This window comes from Pituophis catenifer, unplaced genomic scaffold (genome assembly GCF_029215685.1).
Source record: "Pituophis catenifer annectens isolate HBS135680 unplaced genomic scaffold, rPitCat1.0.hap2 SCAF_3, whole genome shotgun sequence".
NCBI classification, from domain to species: domain Eukaryota; kingdom Metazoa; phylum Chordata; class Lepidosauria; order Squamata; family Colubridae; genus Pituophis; species Pituophis catenifer.
Genome location: NW_027256883.1, coordinates 7,781,853 through 7,804,290, shown reverse-complemented (window position 1 = coordinate 7,804,290; position 22,438 = coordinate 7,781,853). Strand labels below are relative to the sequence as shown.

General features: G+C 43.1%; 1 protein-coding gene across 1 annotated transcript in view; it reads right to left on the bottom strand.

The window, feature by feature from the left end:
• COL22A1 (collagen type XXII alpha 1 chain) overlaps positions 1-22,438 on the bottom strand; it is a 196,051-nt gene that overhangs the window by 76,621 nt on the left and 96,992 nt on the right. Inside the window, 8 exon segments of the mRNA XM_070940313.1 lie at positions 2,591-2,644; positions 6,164-6,196; positions 7,257-7,298; positions 11,646-11,699; positions 15,097-15,159; positions 16,314-16,358; positions 20,071-20,115; positions 20,748-20,801. Coding sequence (XP_070796414.1) covers positions 2,591-2,644; positions 6,164-6,196; positions 7,257-7,298; positions 11,646-11,699; positions 15,097-15,159; positions 16,314-16,358; positions 20,071-20,115; positions 20,748-20,801 — 390 coding nt within the window.

The following is a 22,438-nucleotide window of genomic DNA, read 5'->3' as shown; positions in this document are numbered from 1 at the left end:
GATTGGGGTGATCTGTGGTAGATAAGAAACAAGACAGGCACAGACTTCAGAGGATAATTAGAACTGCAGAAAAAACAATGGCTACCAACCTGCCTTCCATTGAGGCGATGTATACTGCACGAGTCAAAAAGAGGGCTGTGAAAATATTTACACACCCCTCGCATCCTGAACATAAACTGTTTCAACTCCTACCCTCAAAACGACGCTATAGAGCACTGCACACCAGAACAACTAGACACAAGAACAGTTTTTTCCCCCGAATGCCATCACGCTAATTTCCACAACACTGTCAAGTTATTTACTAAGACTGTATTCCTATCATTATTCTCATCCTTCCTATTACCTATCTCCATTTGTATTTATGACTATAACCTTGTTGCTTGTATCTATACAATTTATATTGTTTTATTTAGTTTCCCTAGTATGATTTATGTTGATTGCTTATTTAATATCCTATGACTATCACTAAGTGTTATATCTTATGATTCATGATGAATGTATTTTTATGATGACTATGATTATGGTTTATCATTTATAGCTTTTATGTACACTGAGAGCTTATGCACCAAAGACAAATTCCTTGTGTGTCCAATCACACTTGACCAATAAAGAATTCTATTCTATTCTATTTTGTAGATTTTTTTTATGAGTAAATTTCAATAATAGATTGTTAAAAGAGGGTCTTGAACTTTAACTTTGCTATTGTTTAACAACATTTTTTCCTCATTTCCGGTCTCTCTTGATTTTATGATTTTATGGTTGGTTTTAAATTTTGATATGGATTTTAAATTGATAAATTTTAAACTATGGGCCAAATTTAATTATTTTAAATCTATTTTTTAATCGTATTTATGTATAAATGTTTTTATTTTGGCTGTTCACCGCCCTGAGTCCGAAAGGAGAAGGGCGGTATAGAAATTCGAATAATAAATAATAAATAAATAAATAAATTTATTCAATGTATGACAGGTCAATCAGATTGCAAATAGATATAGAAGTTTATAAATTTGGGATCTGTTCTGCAAGAGGGGGAAGCTATTATTGTTGCAATAGATATGTCAGTGTTCAACTAGGGGAGAATAATACGTGTTTTTGTTTTTTATCCTTTTTAATTCACATTTTTAATGTTCTTGTCTAGATTTGTTTTGTCTAGATTTTTTTCTTTTGGATCTTGTATCTTAATCTCTTGAATAAAATAAAAATGTATAAAAGCATTAGGTTAGTTTTTTTTTAACCTTCTCCTGCACCATAACCATTTTGAAACCTAGAAAAAGGGAATATCTGAGGGACATGCCTCTCCCCAGTGATATCAGCTTGCCTCATTAGATCTGGCAGAGAAGGCACGCGGTGACTACCATCGGCTACAGATCTATATTTAATGACCCCAGGCCTTTCTGTTATGGTGCATTCCTTAGGGAACATTCTTCCCCCTAAAATTAGATTAGCTCCATCCATTTTGATATTCTGGAAATCCCTCAAGACTTGGTTATATGATCACGCCATGAGTTCAACGGGAGATATGCTCAGACAGTTCCGTTGCTAAATATTCATTCTCATCCTCCCTTTGACTGGGATTAGTATATTTGTTTGGATAATGTTTATTTTCATCTGGATTTTATGTTTTTTATATTTATTATTCAATTCTTATACGCCACTCAGAGTCACATTTTGTGAGATGGGCAGCTATGTAAATAAATAAAATTCCAGACCACAAGACGGCCTTAGTAATAACAATTCACTTTGTTTATATTCCTAAAGTTATCCATCTTAGTTGATTAATGTAAATGATTATTTTTCAAAAACAATATTTAGAGAGAGTAGATATGATACATCTATCTACTGTGCTTCCTCGAAAATAAGACCTGGTCTTATATTAATTTTTGCTCCAGAAGACCTATTAGGGCTTATTTTCTGGTTAGGTCTTATTTTTGGGGAAATCATGAAATCTCCAGAACGGTAAAGCCTACAAATTTGAAACTTGGAGCATATGTTCCTCTTGGCTTCTAGGTGCTTGCTAAAAAAGGATTTTTTGAAATGACTATATACTATATACTATTCCATATATAGTATATTCATATACAGTATATTCACATGATCTGATGATAAGGAGTTAGACGTTCTACTCCTCCTCCCCACCTGAAAAGAACTCTGTTCCAACTGCTAGTTGCCTTATATTAACACATCCCTTTGCTAAACTGGGCGTGGCCAGCACATGACTCATCCGACCTGTGGGCTGGGACATCCCCCTCCCCCTTTGTTCCAACTGTCAGTTGCCTTATATTACCACGCTCTGATGCTACGGAGTTACACATTCTACATTAAGTTCCAGGCTTTAAGTTTCAATTTATCAAGCCCACTCATATAGTTTCATAGAGAAGCATGGGTGTCCAGCTAGTCCATGTTATATGATACATAAATAATGCATAAGTAGATACTGTACATAGATAGTTAGATCAGATCTATTCTCTGTTTATCTTCTACCATCTATCTCTATAATTTATTTTTTAAAATCATCATGCGACCTATATTTTAACTTTCTACTCATTTGAAATGTTTTATCTGAAAAGAAAGAGTATAATAATATGCTTACGGGTTCACCTCTTTCTCCACGATCACCTTTTTCACCTTTTGGCCCTTGTTCTCCCTTGAGTAAAAAAGGAAAAGAAAAAAGAATTGTATATTGGCTTAGATAAAGAGGGATAGAACTGGTAAACACGACCACCTCCGCGACAGCAGAATCATACGGCTCCTATCTGTGAAGAGATAGAAATTCATTAGCAAGTCCATTCCAGTTGCTGAATTGATTCTTCTGTTCCAGAGGTGACACTCATATTAATTAAATGGCCACAGGCAACTTTGCAGGGACATGGTCTGATTCCATATTTTGTGAGAGTGGTTAAAAATAAAGTCTCCCTAGAGTCAAGTTTGACTTGTAGTGGCCTCATGGACTATGATGGAATATGCAACTGAAGGAGAAGAAGAGGTGAGGGAATGTCAGCAAGTAGGGCTGCAATTTCCCATGGTGGAGTCAGCACATTCCAGAGAGGTCCAAGACAAGAGACTGCACAGTTCTAAACTGGATAGGGTGGGGAGGAAAAGGTTCTGGATAGCCATACCTTCAAAACTTCCAGGATATACCATATTTTTCAGAGTAAAAGACACACATTTTCCTCTCCTAAAAGAGGCTGAAAATTTGGGTGTGTCTTATACTCTGAATGTAACCCCGCGCGTGCTCAAAATGGCTACCAGGAACAGCTGCTGCCTTCTCTTACTCCTTCCGCGCTTTGCCTGCTTTAGTCACTGGAGCTTCTTCCAAGGATCAGCTGTGCTTTTGAAGCTGTTTTTCAGCCCCAACATGAGGGAAGCAATCTTCCGTGCTTTGCCTGCTTTTCTAATTGCTGCTCCCTCCCTCTAATTGCATTTCACCCCTGATCAGCTGTGCTTTAGAAGCTGTTTTTTAGCCCCAACCAGCCCCAACCTCAAAACCAGTGAGCGAAGTAATGTGCTGGGACTAGCCAGATGAATACCTGGTAGGCAGAATTTTTTTTCCTATTTTCCTCCCCAAAAATTAAGGTGTGTTTTATACTCCAGTGCATCTTATACTCTGAAAAATATGGCATTTGTTAGGTTAGAAGGTTATAGCTTTAGTCTGGCAAGATTCTGTCTATTAGCTGTAAACAAAGAACTGGACTACAGTAGATCTCACTGTATCATCTCTAATACTTGGGCCTGACATGGACAATTTCCTGTAGTTTTCTTAGCAACACTATAGAAATGGGATGACATTGTCATTTTTCAGGGTACATCTGATGAAGTTCTATTAAGTATACAAATTAAGCATCATTAAGTTCTGGACAACTTCCATCTCTAACTCTCTAATCCCCCAAAAGTCCATGAATATTGTGCAATTTTTTTCAGTGGAAAAATACTACAAAACCCAAATTCTACAGAAGAAAAAAAACTGCTGTAGCAGAAATCTACCCCTCAGAAAGAGGTGTGGATGAACAGGGAACAGTTATTCTATTGTTTTAAAGGGCTTTGCTAAATCTAAATATCTAAGTAAAGTGCAAAGTTACAACAACACTGAAAAAAGTGACTTATGATGAGTTTTCATTTTTACGATCATTACATTTGGATGGCCAATTTTTTTTTAAAAACTTTTAAACCATTTTTTTCTACAACCTCTTCGGCGAAGAGGTTGTAAAAAAATGCTTTCAAAAGGCTCTGATGATCCCAGCTGAGTTGCCTGATCGGCAGAGGCTTTTTAATAAACCTCTGCCGATCAGGCAACTCAGCTTGGATCATCAAAGGCATTTAAAAGAAAAAAAGGTTTGTTTTTTTTAAAAAAAAAGCCTTTGAAAATCCCAGCTGAGCCGCACGATCATCAGAGGCTTTTTTTTTACTTTTAAAAGCATTTTTTTGGCCGAAGAGGTTGTAGAAAAAATGCTTTTAAAAGTAAAAAAAAAAAAAAAGCCTCTGATGATTGTGCAGCTCAGCTGGGCATGGTGGGGGGGGGGCGCAGGGATTTTTGCTACTGGTTCTCCGAACCACCCGCCTCCATCGCTACCGGATCGGACAATCCGGTCCAAACCGGGAGCATTTCACCCCTGATGCAATCCCATTTTGCAACCTTCTGACAAGCAAAGTCAAGGGGGAAGCCAGATTCACTTAACAACTATATTACTAACTTAACAACTGCAGTGATTCATTTAACAACGGTGGCAAGAAAGGTTCGTAAATGGGGCAAAGCTCACTTCACAAATGTCTCACTTAGCAACATAAATTTTGGGCTCAAATGTGTTTATAAGTTGAGGACTACCTGTAACATGACTGCATCAATTCAATTAATCTTCAATTTATTGCGGTCATAAACCAATACAGATAATAAACAAGATAAACTTTAAGAGAGATTTTAAATAGACTATTTTTTATGAAGAACATCTGCTGCCTTCTACTGGTCTAGAGCAACATGACAGGGAAATGTGAGCTATCTAAATTAAGGCAAACTATCTGAACTGTCTTTAATTTGCTAACAGTTTTTCTGATTGCTCACTTGGGAAAATATGAACAACACTTTTGCAACCTTATAATCCCTTCTTTAACCGCAATGTTACCTAAAGTGCAATATTTTGTAATAATTAGATTAAGGAGAAGGAGTGTACTAAGTAAAGATAAAAGGAAGCTCTTATTGTTGTAGAAACTAAGACAGGAAGTTAATCTTGGGAAGCAGCCTGATATTCCCTGTCTTCAATTGTTGTCCTTTGCTTGTTTTGAAATATTTTTTGACAGATTGGAAAGAAGATTGGAAAAAGTATGGATATTCCTGTTAAAATAGGGATCACCTGTTAAAATAGGGATCAAGAAATAACTGGATTTGCTAACCCAGACAAAAAATTCTTTTCGTATATCATCCTATACACAACGATGATGTATCAACAGAATTAATCCTTTTTTGTAAGTCAACTTGCTTTCAGTAAATGACCTAAAATTGCAGAGAGGAAATGTCACTCAAGCTTTGGATTTCAGTTCTGATCTATCATGGGCAATGTGAAATCTTGCTGATGGAGCTAAAGGACAGATGGAACCTGGAGATTTTATTCTGATGTCCAAGTTAGGTGGACATCCATACCATCACTGGCCATTCCAGAGGTTCATTTTATCCAATTGAACGTCTGATGTTGTAAGATCCCAGATTTCTATGAGTTCTTGTCTTCCATGGATATTCGTAGGATCTTCCTTCCCATTTTAAATAGGGACTGCATGATTCTCATCAGCTTCTGTTCTTTATGTATGTCTTTTTGCAAAGTACATCGGGGTGAAATTCAGCAGGTTCTGACAGGTTCTGGAGAACCGGTAGCGGAAATTTTGAGTAGTTCAGAGAACCAGCAAATATCACCTCTGGCTGGCCCCAGAGTGGGGAGGGAATGGGGATTTTGCAGTATCCTTCACCTGGAGTAGGGTGGGAATGGAGACTTTGCAGTATCCTTCCCCTGCCACGCCCACCAAGCCACGCCCACAGAACCGGTAGTAAAAAAAATTGAATTCCACCACTGAAGTACATGTATATGAAATGCCATTTTTTAATGTTTAATACTGTTTACCTGTGCAAGCATGTTAAATATAAGCATAACCATAGAACGTCAAAGAATTAAAAATTACTTACAGGAATACTAGGCCTTGGTGTAAATGGGGTAGTCTAGAGTGCAAACAATGAAAAGAAGAGATTTCAGTATCAGCTTTATAAAATAGTAACAGCAACCACATAATGTTGATTGCACTATGGTGATAAATATGTGGTAATAGTCCTTTTTTTATTATTACTTCAAAATAGTTCAAGAATATAACATATCTCAAAGGCAATGGAAACTCATCCTACGAATGCACTGAGTGTGGGTCTCCAAAGGTGTTGACTTTCAATGCTCAGCATTACTTACTATTGATGGGCAACAAGAATGGGGGCTCAGCATCTCCCTGGAGGGCTACACATTGCGCAATTATGCTTCACAAAGCCAACATTTTGTAGGAGTCTATGTTTTTTTTTTTTTTTAACAGGCCACAGAAAACAAGTAATGCAGTTGGCTGACTGAAGCACATCTTCACCTTAAAGAACAGGAGAAACTTTGATTTTCAGAAACATCTGAAAATTCACTTCTTCCTGCTTTGTGTCCTCATTCCATTTATAATCCTTAACGGTTTTTCTTAAAGGAAAGACAGTTGTACTTGCTGTGATTTCATGGAAGGTGGTGGAATGACTTCAGGTCATACTGAACATACAGATACACATGGTCTACAGCAGTGATGGCTAACCTTTTTGCCATCGCGTGCCAGGAGGGGGGTGGGGTCACGTGTGCCCTCACTGATAATTCTATGCGCCCTGCCCCCACGCATACATATGTGACCCCCCCCATGCTCCCCCCGCTCCTGGCACATGATGGCCCGGTAGGCCCGTTTTTCTCTCTCACCTGGCCCCAGAGCCTTTCTAGGAGTCTAGGGAGGGTGAAAATGGCCTTCCCCACCCACCCCGGGGGCCAGAAATGGCCCATTTGCCAACTTCCGGTGGGACTCGCGTGCCCACTGATATGGCTAGGCCCGCCATCTGGGGCACACGTGGCATAGGTTCGCCATCACAGGTCTACAGTCTATAGTGGTGGGATTACCCCACCAGCAAATAATGGGATCTAATCCTTCTTAGTTTATTGAAATTAGCCAAGATTAACTAGGTCTCCTTATAGCTTTTTAACTGCCGTTCTACTTACTTTTCCAGGTTGACCTGGGAGGCCAGGAGCACCAATTTCACCCTAGGAAGGAAAGAGAGAGAGAGAAAGGTAGGGAGTAGGGAAGTAGGGAGGTAGAGAGGAAGGAAGGAAGGAAGGAATGCCCACAGAGAGGGCGCTGAGTGCCACCTCTGGTACGCGTGTCATAGGTTTGCCATCACAGGCCTAAGTCATGATTTCAGTTTTAGGAGGCTCCAAGACAGTTTTCAAGGTAGTTTATGAGTACTAGAGCTAACTTTATTGTAAAGTTACATTAAGAGAATCTTGCAAGTGTGAAAGCACATTGCTCCCCCACCCACCTTTGCTTTCTAGGGAACTACTTGAGAGCGATTGCACGCCCCGGTCCTCAAGGCTCCCCTCGGATACTAGGTGGCTCAGATACTCAGGACCTGGGCCTCCGGCTGATGCTGTGCAACGCCAGGTCCGTGGTAAATAAGGCCCCCCTCATTTACGATCTTATTCAAGAGGGGGGAGCGGACCTGGCGGGTATTACGGAGACCTGGTTGGGCCCGGAGGGAGGGGTCCCTCTGGTTGAGATGTGTCCACCAGGCTTCAGAGCATTCCATCAGCCGAGGGCCCAGGGGAGGGGCGGGGGGGGTGGCGGTTATTATTAACGAAGGTCTGGGTCCGAGGGAGACCACTGTGCCACAGATTGCCGGGTGTGAGTCCCTCTTTGTGAGATGGGGTCATGGGGTTCAGATGGGCTTGCTGCTTACGTACCTGGCTCCCTGCCGCGTGGCAACGGCCCTGCCCGAGCTACTCGACGTGATAGCCACGGTGGCAGTTGATACACCCAGGCTTATGGTCATGGGTGATTTCAATCTGCCGTCCGTTGGTGAAACGTCAGAGATGGCTCGGGAGTTCATGGCTTCCATGACGGCCATGGACCTGACCCAGTTAGTTCATGGCCCCACTCACAGGGGGGGACACACGCTGGACCTGATTTTTGTCTCTGGCCAGTGGTTGAGTGGTCTTATTATAGGGGATATAGACATGAAACCCTTGTCATGGTCAGATCACTCACTCCTTCGTCTGGACCTTCGAACCGCTACACCCCGCCGCAGGGAGGCGGACCCAATTAGATGGATCCGCCCCAGGCGCCTGATGGATCCCGATAGGTTCCAGATGGAGCTTGGGCCAATTCCTGAAGATCTGGCACACGACTCGGCCGAGGACCTGGTAGCTGCCTGGGATCGGGCGGCTGGTGGGGCCTTGGATCGAGTCGTGCCTTTGCGGCCTCTGACCCGGTGTCGATCCCTCGCGGCTCCTTGGTTCACCGAGGAGCTGAGGGAGATGAAACGCCGGAAAAGACGCCTAGAGAGTGGTTGGAGGGCCAGTCTCGCTGAATCTGACCGAACACTGGTAAGGTCGCATATTAAGACCTACCTAGTGGCGATAAAGACGGCAAAGTTTAACTACTTTTCCGCCTCTATTGCGTCATCAGGGAATCGTCCGGCCGCCCTGTTCAGGGTAACCCGCTCCCTGCTCCATCCGGGAGCGCGGGAGGATCCCTTGGAAGGCAGGGCGGAGGATTTCGGACAATACCTGTATGACAAAATCGCTCAGATCCGGGGGAATTTGGACTCTGACTGGGTAGATCAGGGCAGGGTGACGAGGAATAGTCTTGAGAATGTTACCTGGGAGGAGTTTGATGCTGTGACTCCGGATGATGTGGACAGGATTTTGGGGAGACTTAGTGCGGCCACATGTTTACTGGACCCGTGTCCCTCCTGGTTGGTACTGGCCTCCCGGGAGGTTACACGAGGCTGGCTCCAGGGTGTTATCAACGCTTCGTTGAGTGAGGGTCACTTCCCCGCCGCTTTGAAAGAAGCGGTGGTGAGGCCTCTCCTCAAGAAGCCGTCCCTGGATCCGGCAATATTGGCCAACTATCGTCCTGTCTCCAACCTTCGCTTCCTGGCGAAGGTTGTTGAGAGTGTGGTCGCGCGACAGTTTCCACAATTCTTGGAGGAAACATCCTATCTAGATCCGTTCCAGTCTGGTTTCAGGCCTGGGCACAGCACGGAAACGGCATTGGTCGCGTTGGTTGATGATCTCTGGAGGGCTCGGGACAGGGGTTGTTCCTCTGTTCTGGTCCTGTTAGACCTCTCAGCGGCTTTTGATACCATCGACCATGGTATCATGCTGCACCGGCTGGAAGAGTTGGGGATGGGGGGCACCGTATTACGGTGGTTCTCCTCCTTTCTCTCCGACCGGTCGCAGTTCGTGTTGGCAGGTGGGCAGAGGTCGACCTCAAGGCCTCTTATATGTGGAGTGCCTCAGGGGTCGGTCCTCTCGCCCCTCCTGTTCAACATTTATGTGAAGCCGCTGGGCGAGATCATCCGTGGCTTTGGGGTGAGATACCACCAGTACGCTGATGACACCCAGCTGTACATCTCCACCCCAGGCCACCCCAACGATGCCCTTGAAGTGATGTCCCAGTGCCTGGAGGCTGTGCGGATCTGGATGGGGAGGAACAGGCTCAGGCTCAACCCTTCCAAGACTGAGTGGCTGTGGCTCCCGGCATCCCGATATAGTCAGTTGACTCCATCACTGACTATTGGGGGCGAGTCGTTGGCCCCCACAGAGAGGGCTCGCAATCTGGGAGTCCTCCTGGATAGGCAGCTGTCCTTGGAGGAACATCTGACAGCTGTAACCAGGGGGACCTTTTGTCAGGTTCGCCTGATCCGCCAGTTGCGGCCCTTTCTTGATCGGGATTCCCTGTGCACAGTCACTCATGCCCTCGTCACCTCTCGCCTTGACTACTGCAACGCTCTCTACATGGGGCTCCCCTTGAGGAGCACCCGGAGGCTCCAACTGGTCCAGAATGCAGCAGCGCGGGTAGTGACGGGAGCAGCCTGGCGCTCCCATGTAACACCGCTCCTGCGCGAGCTGCACTGGCTCCCAGTGGTCTTCCGGGTGCGCTTCAAGGTGTTGGTTATCACCTTTAAAGCGCTCCATGGCATAGGGCCTAGCTATCTTCGAGACCGCCTGCTGCCACCGACAATCTCCCATCGACCCGTGCGCTCCCACAGAGAGGGCCTCCTCGGGGTGCCATCAGCCAAACAGTGCAGGCTGGTGACCCCCAGGGGGAGGGCCTTCTCTGTGGGGGCACCTACCCTCTGGAATCAATTGCCTCCAGAGATAAGGAGAATCCAAGACCTCGGTGCCTTCCGCCGTGCCCTTAAAACCTTCCTTTTCCAGCAAGCCGGGCTGGCCTAATTTTTTTTTAAGTGTTTTTAAGTGTTTTGTTTATTGTTTTTAATTAATGGGGCCAAATTTATATATGTATATTTTAACTGTATTTTAATATTTGTACTTGATGTTTTTACTTGGCTGTTCACCGCCCTGAGTCCTCAGGGAGAAGGGCGGTATACAAATTCAAAATAAAATAAATAAAATAAATAAAAACTAGGGAGGATCCCTTCTAGGATGCTTTCTGTGATCCAATTCCTTTTGCTAGCTGAGAAGCCTCTTATCTCTCTATTGCCTCGGTGGCAGTTCTTCCTCCTCCTGTCTCCCATGGACAGACCATAACAGTAACTCAAGAATGTCCATGGGAAGCCACCATGGAGGAGTTCAAAAGGCGGAAGTCGCAACTGCACAATGGGAGTCTTCTTGTATTTTACATGTGACAACCCTCTTGAATTTTGATCCCGTGTCTTGTGGGCACCATTCTCACATTCAGCTCTGTTTTTCCAAGATTATCTCTGGCACAGATCACAAGGAACATTCCCAAGTTCTGAAGGCAGGCAAGGACTGATTGAAGCCACAATAAGCCTTTCACTATTATTATTAGTAGAAGTAGAAAAAGAGATATGCCTCCTTTGTCTAAACCGCTCAATCTTTCTTCTGTTTCTCCTATGCTCTGATTGTTATTATTATTTCCACTTCAAGGATGTATGATCTCCAGAGAGCAATACACTTGACTCAGCTGGATACTTGATCGTTTTGCTTTTGTTGATTGACACCTTCCATGCTCTGTTGGATAGCCTCCTTTTTTCTGATTTTTGCCTGCTTCAAAATTAAGATGTAACTGAAATTTGTACACTGCACATCTCATTATCCACATGACTCTGTGTGGTTTGCAAGTAAGACCCCATGAAATCCTTACAAAAATCCTTGATTTCATTAACCTGAAATTTAAACTGGGAGAAAATAGTCTTCCTTATCTTGCTTTGATTGACAGTTCTAATATCCAATCATTGAATGTTCAACAGCATAAAGCTGATTTATTGACTACCCACTGTGTTCAATGCAGATAATAATCCTATAAGCATATAAGATCTGGTGTAGGTCATACCCAAACAATGATGTCACTTACACAACAAATGAATTTATCAATGTGTATATAAACCATGGAATTTAACATACCTTTTCTCCTCTGTCACCTTTGAAGCCAGTGAGCCCAGCTTTTCCTTTGTCACCCTGTAAACATAAATAACCCAAAAGCTCGTATGATGATCCTTGGTGGCAAAAATAGATCTAAAATATTGTTTGCTGCAATTTCTGCTTTCAACAACAATCTATTGCACAAGTCCATTTGAGGACAAAAAAGGACCAAGGGAGCTTCTAAAAGATTCGAGGTCTTGTTAAAAAGCATGACTTCCTTTACTTGTTAGAAGGGAACAATAATTTTGCTGGGCTGGAATTTCTGGACTTTGAAATGGGAAAGAAAGCTGATTAATCAGGAGAGGATGTATCTTTGCACACTGATATAGATTACACTTTTTATTTTACTTCGGGCAGTAGTTAAAGTCCATCACTCATGTCTGATGATGAAGTGATCAGAGTTGGAATTTCTGGACTTGATTTAAAGGTTGGATGGGGTGGGGGTTGACTTGGGGAGCATTAAGTTTGAAGAAATTCAGGGTGACTTGTCTCTTCTGTGGTTTGCCTTTTAAAACTTGGTAACACGACACAGTCTGCAAGAAGGAGGTTTGAAGGTTGTAATTTACCTCAGCAATTTTCCATTGCTGAGGTAAATGGTGCTGTGCTTCTCAGACCTTCTCAAGATATCACGAGGGACTCTGACAAGGCCTTTGAAGAATGGCATTGCCCCAAGACAAAAGTTAATTATTTCCAGGCAGTAATGAAAAGCAAAATAACAAAACATCGGTCCATAATTAGTTATTTCCCAATAATTTTTTGCAATTTCTGTCAGTGGGCCTGGGGAACCCAGAGCGGGATGGAGCGCATTAAATGAGTTGTATAAATGTGTGTTGTCACTGGGGTGGGGTGGGATGGGGGTGGGGGTTATTATTTTACTAATTCATTATTTATTATTTTTCATATGGTTTTATATCTAGATAAGCCGCCTTGAGTCGCCATATGCGAGTAGGGAGCAATATAATGTTTTTATAACTAAATAAATAAATTTATATTTGATTTTATTTAATATATATTGAATTGAGTTTGAGTTTATTTCGATTTATATACCACCCTTCTCCCGAAGGACTCAGGGCGGTGAACAGCCAAAGATAAAACACATACAATATAAAAATTTAAAAAAAAAAACAATTAAAAAAAACATATTAAACAAATTTGGCCCATACTAATTAAAACACCCCATTTTTAAAAAAGCAAATTAAAATTAAACAATTAAAAAGAGTTAGGCCAGCCCAGCTTGTTGGAATAAAAAAGTCTTGAGGGCACGGCGGAAAGTACGTAAATTCAGGATCCTCCGTATCTCCGGGGAGAGCTCGTTCCAAAGCGCAGGTGCCCCCAGAGAGAAGGCTTTCCCCCTGGGGGCTGCCAGTCAACAATGTTTGACTGACGGCACCCTGAGGAGCCCCTCTCTGTGGGAGCATACTGGCCAGTGAGAGCCTACCGGTGGCAGAAGGCGGTCTCATAGATAGCCAGGTCCTAAGCCATGGAGCGCTCTAAAGGTGGTAACCAATACCTTTACCGCTCTAAAGGTGGTAACCAAGGCCAAACTTGGCACAGAGTCACAAACAGTTTTTTCAAATCTTGAATTGGCCAGATAAACTAATTGCTTCCTGCAAAAGCTCATGTCCTGTTTGCTTCTCTTTTATGTCTTATGGGAGGGGCCAATCATCTCCAAGCCTTACTCCCAAGTCGACCCTGTTTCCTTAATTGTTCCTGTCTCCTGGCAGCTCTGCACATGCGCACACTGGGAACAGGCTCAAGCTGTTCTTCTCGCTGATGTCAGACTCCGGAGACTCCAGACACAGCAAAGAACCACCAGATGGCCTTGCCCTCCTCTCTGCCTCCGACTCAGAGCCATCGTCCGAGCCTTCCCCAGACTCCAGGACTGGCCCACGTTCCTCCCCAACCTCCTCATTGTCCGAATCTGCTGCCAGCTCTGCTGGCTGCTGGCGGGCCACAACAATTTGGTGGGCAGAAAAAACAAGTCCTGTAGATCCCTAGAGCCTGAAGCATGAAAGGTTTGAATACGTCAACCACCATCAAAGAGCCATGGTGGCACAGTGGTTAGAATGCAGTCCTGCAGGCTACTTCGGCTGACTGATGGCTGCCTGCAATTTGGCAGTTCGATTCTCACTGGCTCAACATTAACTTAATTAACATTAAGAGCCGAGGTGGCGCAGTGGTTAGAGTGCAGTACTGCAGCTACTTCAGCTGACTGCTAGTTCAGCAGATCAGCGGATCAAATCTCACCGGCTCAAGGTTGACTCAGCCTTCCATCCTTCCGCGGTGGGTAAAATGAGGACCCATGTTGTTAGGGGGCAATATGCTATTTAGTATACTGTCTTTGGTGTAAGCCGCCCAGAGTCCTCGGAGAGTGGGCGGCATAGAAAATATGAATAATAAATAAATAATAATAAACTCAGCCTTCCACCCTTCCAAGGTTGGTAAAATGAGGACGTAGATTGTTGGGGGCAATATGTCGACTCTGTAAACCACTTAGAGAGGGCTGTAAAAGCACTGTGAAGTGGTATATGATGTGTTTCTCAAACACGGGGTTAAAAAAAGAACATGTAAAAAGCAATAAGAGCCTTGGTAGTACAGTGGTCTAAAGCCCCCTGTTATTAAGACCAGCTGCCTGCAATTACTGCAGGTTCGAATCTCGCCAGGCTCAAGGTTGACTCAGCCTTCCATCCTTTCTAAGGTAGGTAAATTGAGGGCCCAATTGTGGGGGCAATAAGCTGACTTTATATAAATATACGAAAGAATGAAGGCTATTGCTTAGTGCATTGTAAGCCGCCCTGAGTCTCCGGAGAAGGGCGGCATATAAATCAAATTAAAAAAAAAATTGCAGTAAAACAGAGGTTAACAAGAGAGAGATCACTTTTTCGTGGAAAAGTCTAGAACAGACCTAGGCATTTTACAGCCCTCAGGCCACATCTGGCACTTCAGATGTCCTCTCTGGCCCACAGTGTAGGCCGTGGTGGGGAGTGGGACAGTAGAACTGTGGCAGCAGTGGGTGGGTCAATGGTGGAGGCCCTCCACAATAGTCCCAGTTTCTGACGTTTGTTTTGTTTGTTTGTTTTATTAAATTTGTATACCGCCCTACTCCTGAAGGACTCAGGGCGGTGAACAGGCACAGGATAAAATACAGAAATACAAAAGTTAGAAACAATTTAAAACCAAATTAAATAATTTATCCCACGACAATTTAAAATCCCAACAATTTAAAAACAAATTAAAATTTCAGTTTAAAAATTTAAAAGAAAGGGGAGAAAAATTAGGCCAGGCCAGGCCAGCTTGCTGATGTGGCCCCTTGTGAAAATTAATTGCCAACCCCTGGTCTAGAAGGTTGACAGATACCAACTGTTCTTCAAGTAGAAGTTTCCATTCCTTTTATGGATCAAACCAAAACGGATAGACATCCTGAATTTCATACCTGGTTTCCCTTTTCTCCTCTTGGACCAGGCAAACCAGGTGGGCCTGGGAGACCAGCTTCACCCTAAAAGAGAATATAATATTCTTAGAGTTGTAGAAAATTCAACTGATTTGAAATTTCAGTTTGATCACACACACACACACACACACCCAAATGCAACCATTCAAGAGCTTTATTACTCTGTGGATTAAATGCAGTGAATCAGATTGGGTGCCCCTGAATTGATTCAGCGATTTGACAAACGTGTGCGTGTGTGGTCACACATTCTACACACAACTCAAATCATTGTGGTTCTGGCATGATTTACCGAGCCTACTTGATAATTTCTGCCAAGTTTTCATTTCATTTTTAGCATCCAATATGGGTCACACAAATATGCTTTCGAGGCCCTATGCATGTATCCTCTTAATCTTTCCAATTGAGATGGCTGCCAACACTGTTGTAGATACACTGTTGACTGCTGGTTGTTTTGGGAAGGATTTTTTGCTTCAATAAAATGACCACTTAGAAACAGCATCATAAGAGAGTAATAGCAGTTACATTTATAGGACTAACACAAAGAAAATCCAGGTTGTCCACATAACAATTTCAAGGAGAAATTTGAGCCACTCACTCACTGTCAGTTCAACTTTTTCCATAGAGTGTTATTGTGATTATATAATAAAAGGCAGGGGTGGCCTCAAAAAATTTAGCAAGGGGTTCTCTGCCTGTCTGCTGGGTGGGCATGGCCATGGGGGGCATGACCTAGTTGGCCTCCTGCATCATGGGGGGGCATTTTTGCCCTCCCCGGGCTCTGGAGGCTTTGTTCGAGTCTCCGGGAGGGCGAAAATGGCCTCCCCAGGCTCCAGATGCTCTCTGGAGGCCGGAAATGGCCCCATTTCTGGCCTTCCTGAACTTCCAGTAGGCCTGCTTTTCACCCTCCCTGAGCCTCTGCGTGTGCTTATCTGCATCCAAAACGGGCCACGTGGGGACTCCTGGGAGGAGTGGGACAAGGTGGTGGGGGCCAGCCAGGAGTGGGATTTGGGGGTTCTCTGAACTGCACATAATCTTAGCTAGAGGTTCTCCTGAACCCCTGCGAACCCCCAGCAGCCCACCCCTGATAAAGGAAGATTTCCGTGTAAGTTACCTTGAGCATTCAGAAGCAAGGTCATTATAAATCTAACAAATAACAAATTACCCTTATAGACTTAGACTATTTTGGCATGAACAATACTTACCCTTTCCCCGACAATGCCAGATGGTCCTGGGGGCCCTGATTCACCCTGAAAAATAGCAAAACAGCATGTTTTCCAAGGTTTTTGTTTTATTTTCTAAACTTTTACATATCAATCTCCAAAACTCAAGTATGAACAAGAAACCAAATTTTTTTTTTTACTTATTTTTCTCCCCTCTGTTGAAGGAAGAACACATTGTAGACATTTGAATCTCTTTCAAACAAGGATTTGTGAAGAACACTATGCGTGTATTTATGAAGCGCATAGAAAGATGTATTATATTAAACATATGTCATTAAATGTTCTCGGTAGTTATTTAAGTCATTCTCTGCCTGCTTGAAAATATTTATTTTCTGGGTGACTTACAATGCAATAAAAACATAAACATAAAACTGTAGAAAGTCAGCAGCCCCCATCCCTGCAGAAGAATGAAATAGTTTGGGAAATATTAAAAAGGCAGAATATTTTATTTTCCCCAAAGGGAGAAATGGAGAAACATGTTTTTTTAGAGGCAGGAAACAGCCCCAGTCTCCCAGCCCCAAGCAGAAACTGAGGAGCCACCTTTTAGAAATGCAGATTTGGGTAATCCATTCAAGACAGGATATTTTGAAACTCCCTGCAGCAAAGTCTGAACAAAGGCAGAAGGGTAGGATTAGCCCCTCACTCAAGATCCAACACAGGACAAAACCATTAAGCCACAATAGGAATTGCCCAACACCTTTTCAGAACACAAGCCCCTTCATTGCACCATCTCAGAGCAGTCCAAACTTCAACCAAACCTGGGAGCTCAGACAAACACCTAGGATTTGCAATTCCTAACAATTTAAAACAAGAATTTTAAATTGTTAGGAAAAAAAAGTTAAAGCAATGAAAAGAAAAAAAATACCTTTACCCTGGGTTTGCCTGGCCAGCAGAACAGGGTGAAGAGAATTGTGTTCATTTTTTTTCCTTCCCTCTCTGTACCTTTAAGAACAGCCCAAGGTTATGAGGGAATGTTTTAAATACATTTACAGGAACAAATTCATTCTTGCATTTACTGTATGTATTTAAGTGGTTTTATCTGTCTATTTAACATCTGCAATGTTAATGTTTTTCCCAAACTCTGCCTGCAAGCTATCTATCCACCCCCACTCTACCTCTCCATCACTTATCCTCCAACAATGCCTTTTCTGGGAGGGACACCCACAAAGGGGGGAGGAGGCCCTGTTCTCATATCTTTCCGCCCTGCACAGACAACTCTGCAACCTTTGGAAGAAGATCACACTGACCCAGATGCTGCCTCCAGAAGAGAACCTCCATCCATTTGAGCCAGGGAGTTGGGTTTGGATCCAGTCATTTACCAAAAAAGTCATCACAGCAACCAGAATGGAGCAATCTTCCCAAGCCTGACTGACCAGCCTTACCACCAAGCCAAGCCTAATGCCACCCAGCAGACATGAAAGAGAGGACCCTGAGATGGACCAGTGAATACTAAAGACTCTTTCAATCCTCAGAAGACAGCTGGAAAGACTATGGGGGAAGGGCAGAAATTCATTGTAAGGTTTTCTTTCTTGTCTCATTTATGTTGTAATCAATTAAATGGATTCATGGAGGGATGGCATTTGGGAGTGGTTGGCACAGCAAATTCGGAACACCTTGGACTTCTATCTGGTGGGAGGGATGTTTGTGTTGTCTGTCTTGTAGAAGTAGCTGTGCACACGCACACACCCCACTCAGAATCAGAATGAGGCTATCCCCTTCACCTACCTCCACACAAAGCTTCTCCTAGGCTGGTTTTTGCTCTGTGGTACTAAGACCCAAGCAGTCATACCTCTCTGCCAATTCCATGGGGGAGGGGGCATGCCCCTCAGGCAATTTCCTCACTGAAGAGGTGAAAAGAGAAAAGAGATCTCCAAACCCCAAAACCTGATTGTGACTCACAAATGTTACTGCCCAGTTGCCCAGTAAGGCAAAATATGTTGCACTGGTGATCTCATTAGTAGGAATTACATGGCGCATTGTGCACAATTTAAACAATATTAATAGCCTGAATTGCACACTGGCTAACTTCAATTTGGCTTTACAAACCCTGGATGCACTAAACTAAGAGCTAAGGCAGGTTCAGGAAGCAACCCTTGAAAATGGGCAGCCAATAGTTATTTCCTAAAGCAAAGCCTCACAGAAACTGACATCAAACTTCTGAAAATAATTGGCATAGAAAATTGGTAAATTTCTTTCCAGAATTTTTGCCCTGGCTGCCAGACCTTCATGGTTGAAAGTTTTCCTTTTGGGAACCACTGAAGGGATACTTTTCTGCTGCCTCTATCAATGCATTCCCCTTTGCAATAAAAAAAAAAATGTGTGTCTGGAAAAAAAAAAGCTTTTTAAAAAATAAAATTAAAAGCACCCATCAAGTCTCCCTGATCAGATCAAGTCCTAATCTTGGGCCAGAAAAAGTGTGTCACCCACACTTATATGGCCCAAAGTGGGCATTGTAGAAAGTCAGCAGCCCCCACCCCTGCAGAAGAATGAAATAGTTTGGGAAATATTAAAAAGGCAGAATATTATATTTTCCCCAAAGGGAGAAATGGAGAAACATGTGTTTTTTAGAGGCAGGAAACAGCCCCAGTCTCCCAGCCCCAAGCAGAAACTGAGGTGCCACCTTTTAGAAATGCAGATTTGGGTAATCCATTCAACACAGGATATTTTGAAACTCCCTGCAGCAAAGTCTGAACAAAGGCAGAAGGGTAGGATTAGCCCCTCACTCAAGATCCAGCACAGGACAAAGCCATTAAACCACAATAGGAATTGCCCAACACCCTTTCAGAACACAAGGCCCTTCATTGCATCATCCCCAGAGCAGTCCAAACTTCAATAGAATACATGTTCTTGCACAGGAACAGGAAGCTCAAGAGCGAAGCCCAAAGAAGGTATAAAAAACCCTCACTCAAGATCCAGCATAGTACAAAGCCATTAAACCACAATAGGAATTGCCCAACACCCTTTCAGAACACAAGGCCCTTCATTGCATCATCCCCAGAGCAGTCCAAACTTCAATAGAATACATGTTCTTGCACAGGAACAGGAAGCTCAAGAGCTAAGCCCAAAGAAGGTATAAAAAACCCTCACTCAAGATCCAGCATAGTACAAAGCCATTAAACCACAATAGGAATTGCCCAACACCATTTCAGAACACAAGGCCCTTCATTGCATCATCCCCAGAGCAGTCCAAACTTCAATAGAATACATGTTCTTGCACAGGAACAGGAAGCTCAAGAGCGAAGCCCAAAGAAGGTATAAAAAACCCTCACTCAAGATCCAGCATAGTACAAAGCCATTAAACCACAATAGGAATTGCCCAACACCATTTCAGAACACAAGGCCCTTCATTGCATCATCCCCAGAGCAGTCCAAACTTCAATAGAATACATGTTCTTGCACAGGAACAGGAAGCTCAAGAGCGAAGCCCAAAGAAGGTATAAAAAACCCCACTCTCAACTCCATTGTGTCAGCTGCCCAGAACCACAAACCCATGTGGTTCTGCTTCATCAATAAACCATCTTTCCAATTAGCCTCCATGTTTCCAGTGTCTTTCTCCCAGCTTGGAACTGAACCAGATGGCTATTTCTTCCAGCAAAACCATTACGTTTAATATGAATTAGATCAATCCAGGAATTAGATGTGGGATCTTCTTTCCTACCCCAGCAGCCACCTCTAGTATTTACCCATTTACAATATTTCTCATATCTTATAAGAAACAAATTTTCTTTTATTTTTCTACCTTGGAGCCTGCTTTACCAACTTCTCCCCTTTCCCCTTGTTCTCCCTGTAAAAAAAAAAACATAGAAGAAAATTAGCCAAAAAGAAAGGACAATGTGAAATACAATTGTTGAATAAGGACAGAATTAAATGTTTCCAAGAACGCCTGGGGTCCCCAAAAATAGAGGATGTCCAGAGTTTTACTGAAAATGGCTTTCTCGCAATTTCCATTTATCAGCCCTAGCTCTTCCTTCTAAGTAAATGAAGAAACATAAATTTTGCTTTATTAAATTCAAGTACGGAAAAGGGTGGAAGAATAGGGGCTGACATGTTTTACACATGCAAATGTGGACGTTACTTTATTTGTGCAAGGAAATGCTGCACGCACCAATCTGTGCAAACAATTTACACAACACCTCTATATTTGATGTCCTGAAGAGTAGCTTCCAGATATTTGAAGCACCTATAATGGCTTCTGGATTTTTTTCCCCCCTTTTCCAATATACTTATTTTGGAATCAATAAGCCACCACATTTCAGCCACTAGCCACTGAATTTAGGCAGAAATTCATCATGAATCTTAGTACTAAGTAAAGAAGCAAGAAACTTAATGACTGTTTGGAAATATCAGACATGGAATGGTTTATTTAAGCCTTTCCAGCAATAAGATCAGGAAAGATTTGCCACTATGTTTACTTACTTTTGAGCCTGGAAGACCAGGTAAACCATCTTGACCAGATTTTCCAGGTAAACCCTAATGAAAAAAAAAAAGAAAAACAAACCATGCACATTAATTTGTGGGTTCAGATACGCCTGGTTTTAATTTCCTGACGGTTAGAACAATTCGCCTGATACACCAGTTGCGTCCCTTTCTGGACCGGGATGCCCTGCGCACGGTCACTCATGCCCTCGTCACGTCACGTCTGGACTACTGTAACGCTCTCTACATGGGGCTCCCCTTGAAGAGCGCTCGGAGGCTCCAACTGGTCCAGAATGTGGCCGCGCAGGTGGTTACGGGGGCGCCTCAGTGCACCCACATAACAGCCCTCCTGCACGAGCTGCACTGGCTCCCGGTGGTCTTCTGAGTGCGATTCAAGGTGTTGGTCACCACCTTTAAAGCACTCCATGGCTTAGGACCAGGGTATATACGAGACCGCCTGCTGCCAGCAACAGCCTCCCACCGGCCAATACGCTCCCACAGAGAGGGGCTCGTCAGGGTGCTGTCGGCCAGACAATGCTGACTGGTGACAAGCCAGGGGGAGACCCTTCTCTGTGGGGGCACCTGCCCTCTGGAATGAGCTGCCCCTTGAGATTTGTCTCATCCCTGACCTGCATACCTTTCGCCGCGCTTGAAGATCCTCTTGTTCTAACAAGCCGGCCTGGCCTAATACGAATTTTAGAATGGGTGTATGTGTGTTTTAATCTATGGGCCAAATTTTTATATATTCAATTTTAAATTGTTTTAAATATTGTATATTTATATGTGTTTTAATATGGCTGTACACCACTCTGAGTTCTTCGGGAGAAGGGCGGTATAGAAATCTAATAAATCCTAAATCCTAATTAAACAGTGGAATAGTTTGCCTCCAGAAACTTTGGGTGCCCATCACTGGAGGTTTATAAAAAGAGATTGGATAGTCATTTGTCCGAATGGTATAAAATCTCTTGCTTAAGCAGGGGGTTGGACTAGAAGATCTCCAAGGTCCCTTTACTGGTTATTCTGTAAAGCTTCAGTTCCGATACAGGATATGGTTTAAAAATGGTTCAATCAAGTTTGTGTTTAAATCAAATTAGGTGAATTAGGATAGATTTGTTAATTGACAAATTTCTGCACATGTGAAAGCATTCTTTTTAGCGAATCACAGGGAGGATTTGAACAAAAACTTTTGCGCTTAGCTGACCATTTGAATCAATCTGGGATAATTTATTAATTTCTACTCTAGTGTCACCACACAGGTTTCAAAGGACATGGCAAATGATTGTGAAGCCTTCCATCATTCCACAAAATTGACTGAAAAACAATTTGAGAACCACACAGCTCATTTGAAGGATGACAACCGATGCATTAAGGCCAAGGTTGGGAAAGGTGAGATTCTGTCTCAGAGATTTGCCGATGCAGCGCTAGAAATTTATCCCATGTTTGGAGAAAAGAAACCAAGACTAAGAACTTATCTGAGGGAAGAAACCTCAAGGAGCTCAACAGGTTTGCTATATGAGTAACTATGGTCATGAACACCTTTTAAAACAATTCTAGCGAGCAATCTCAGAAGTGGCCACAAGATGCCAGCAATGGCAAAGAAAAGGATCTCAAGGCGTGCTGGAAACTTTGAAAGAATTAAAAATAGTTACTGAAGTTCAGCGAAAACTATAGATATTTATGATCGATTTAAT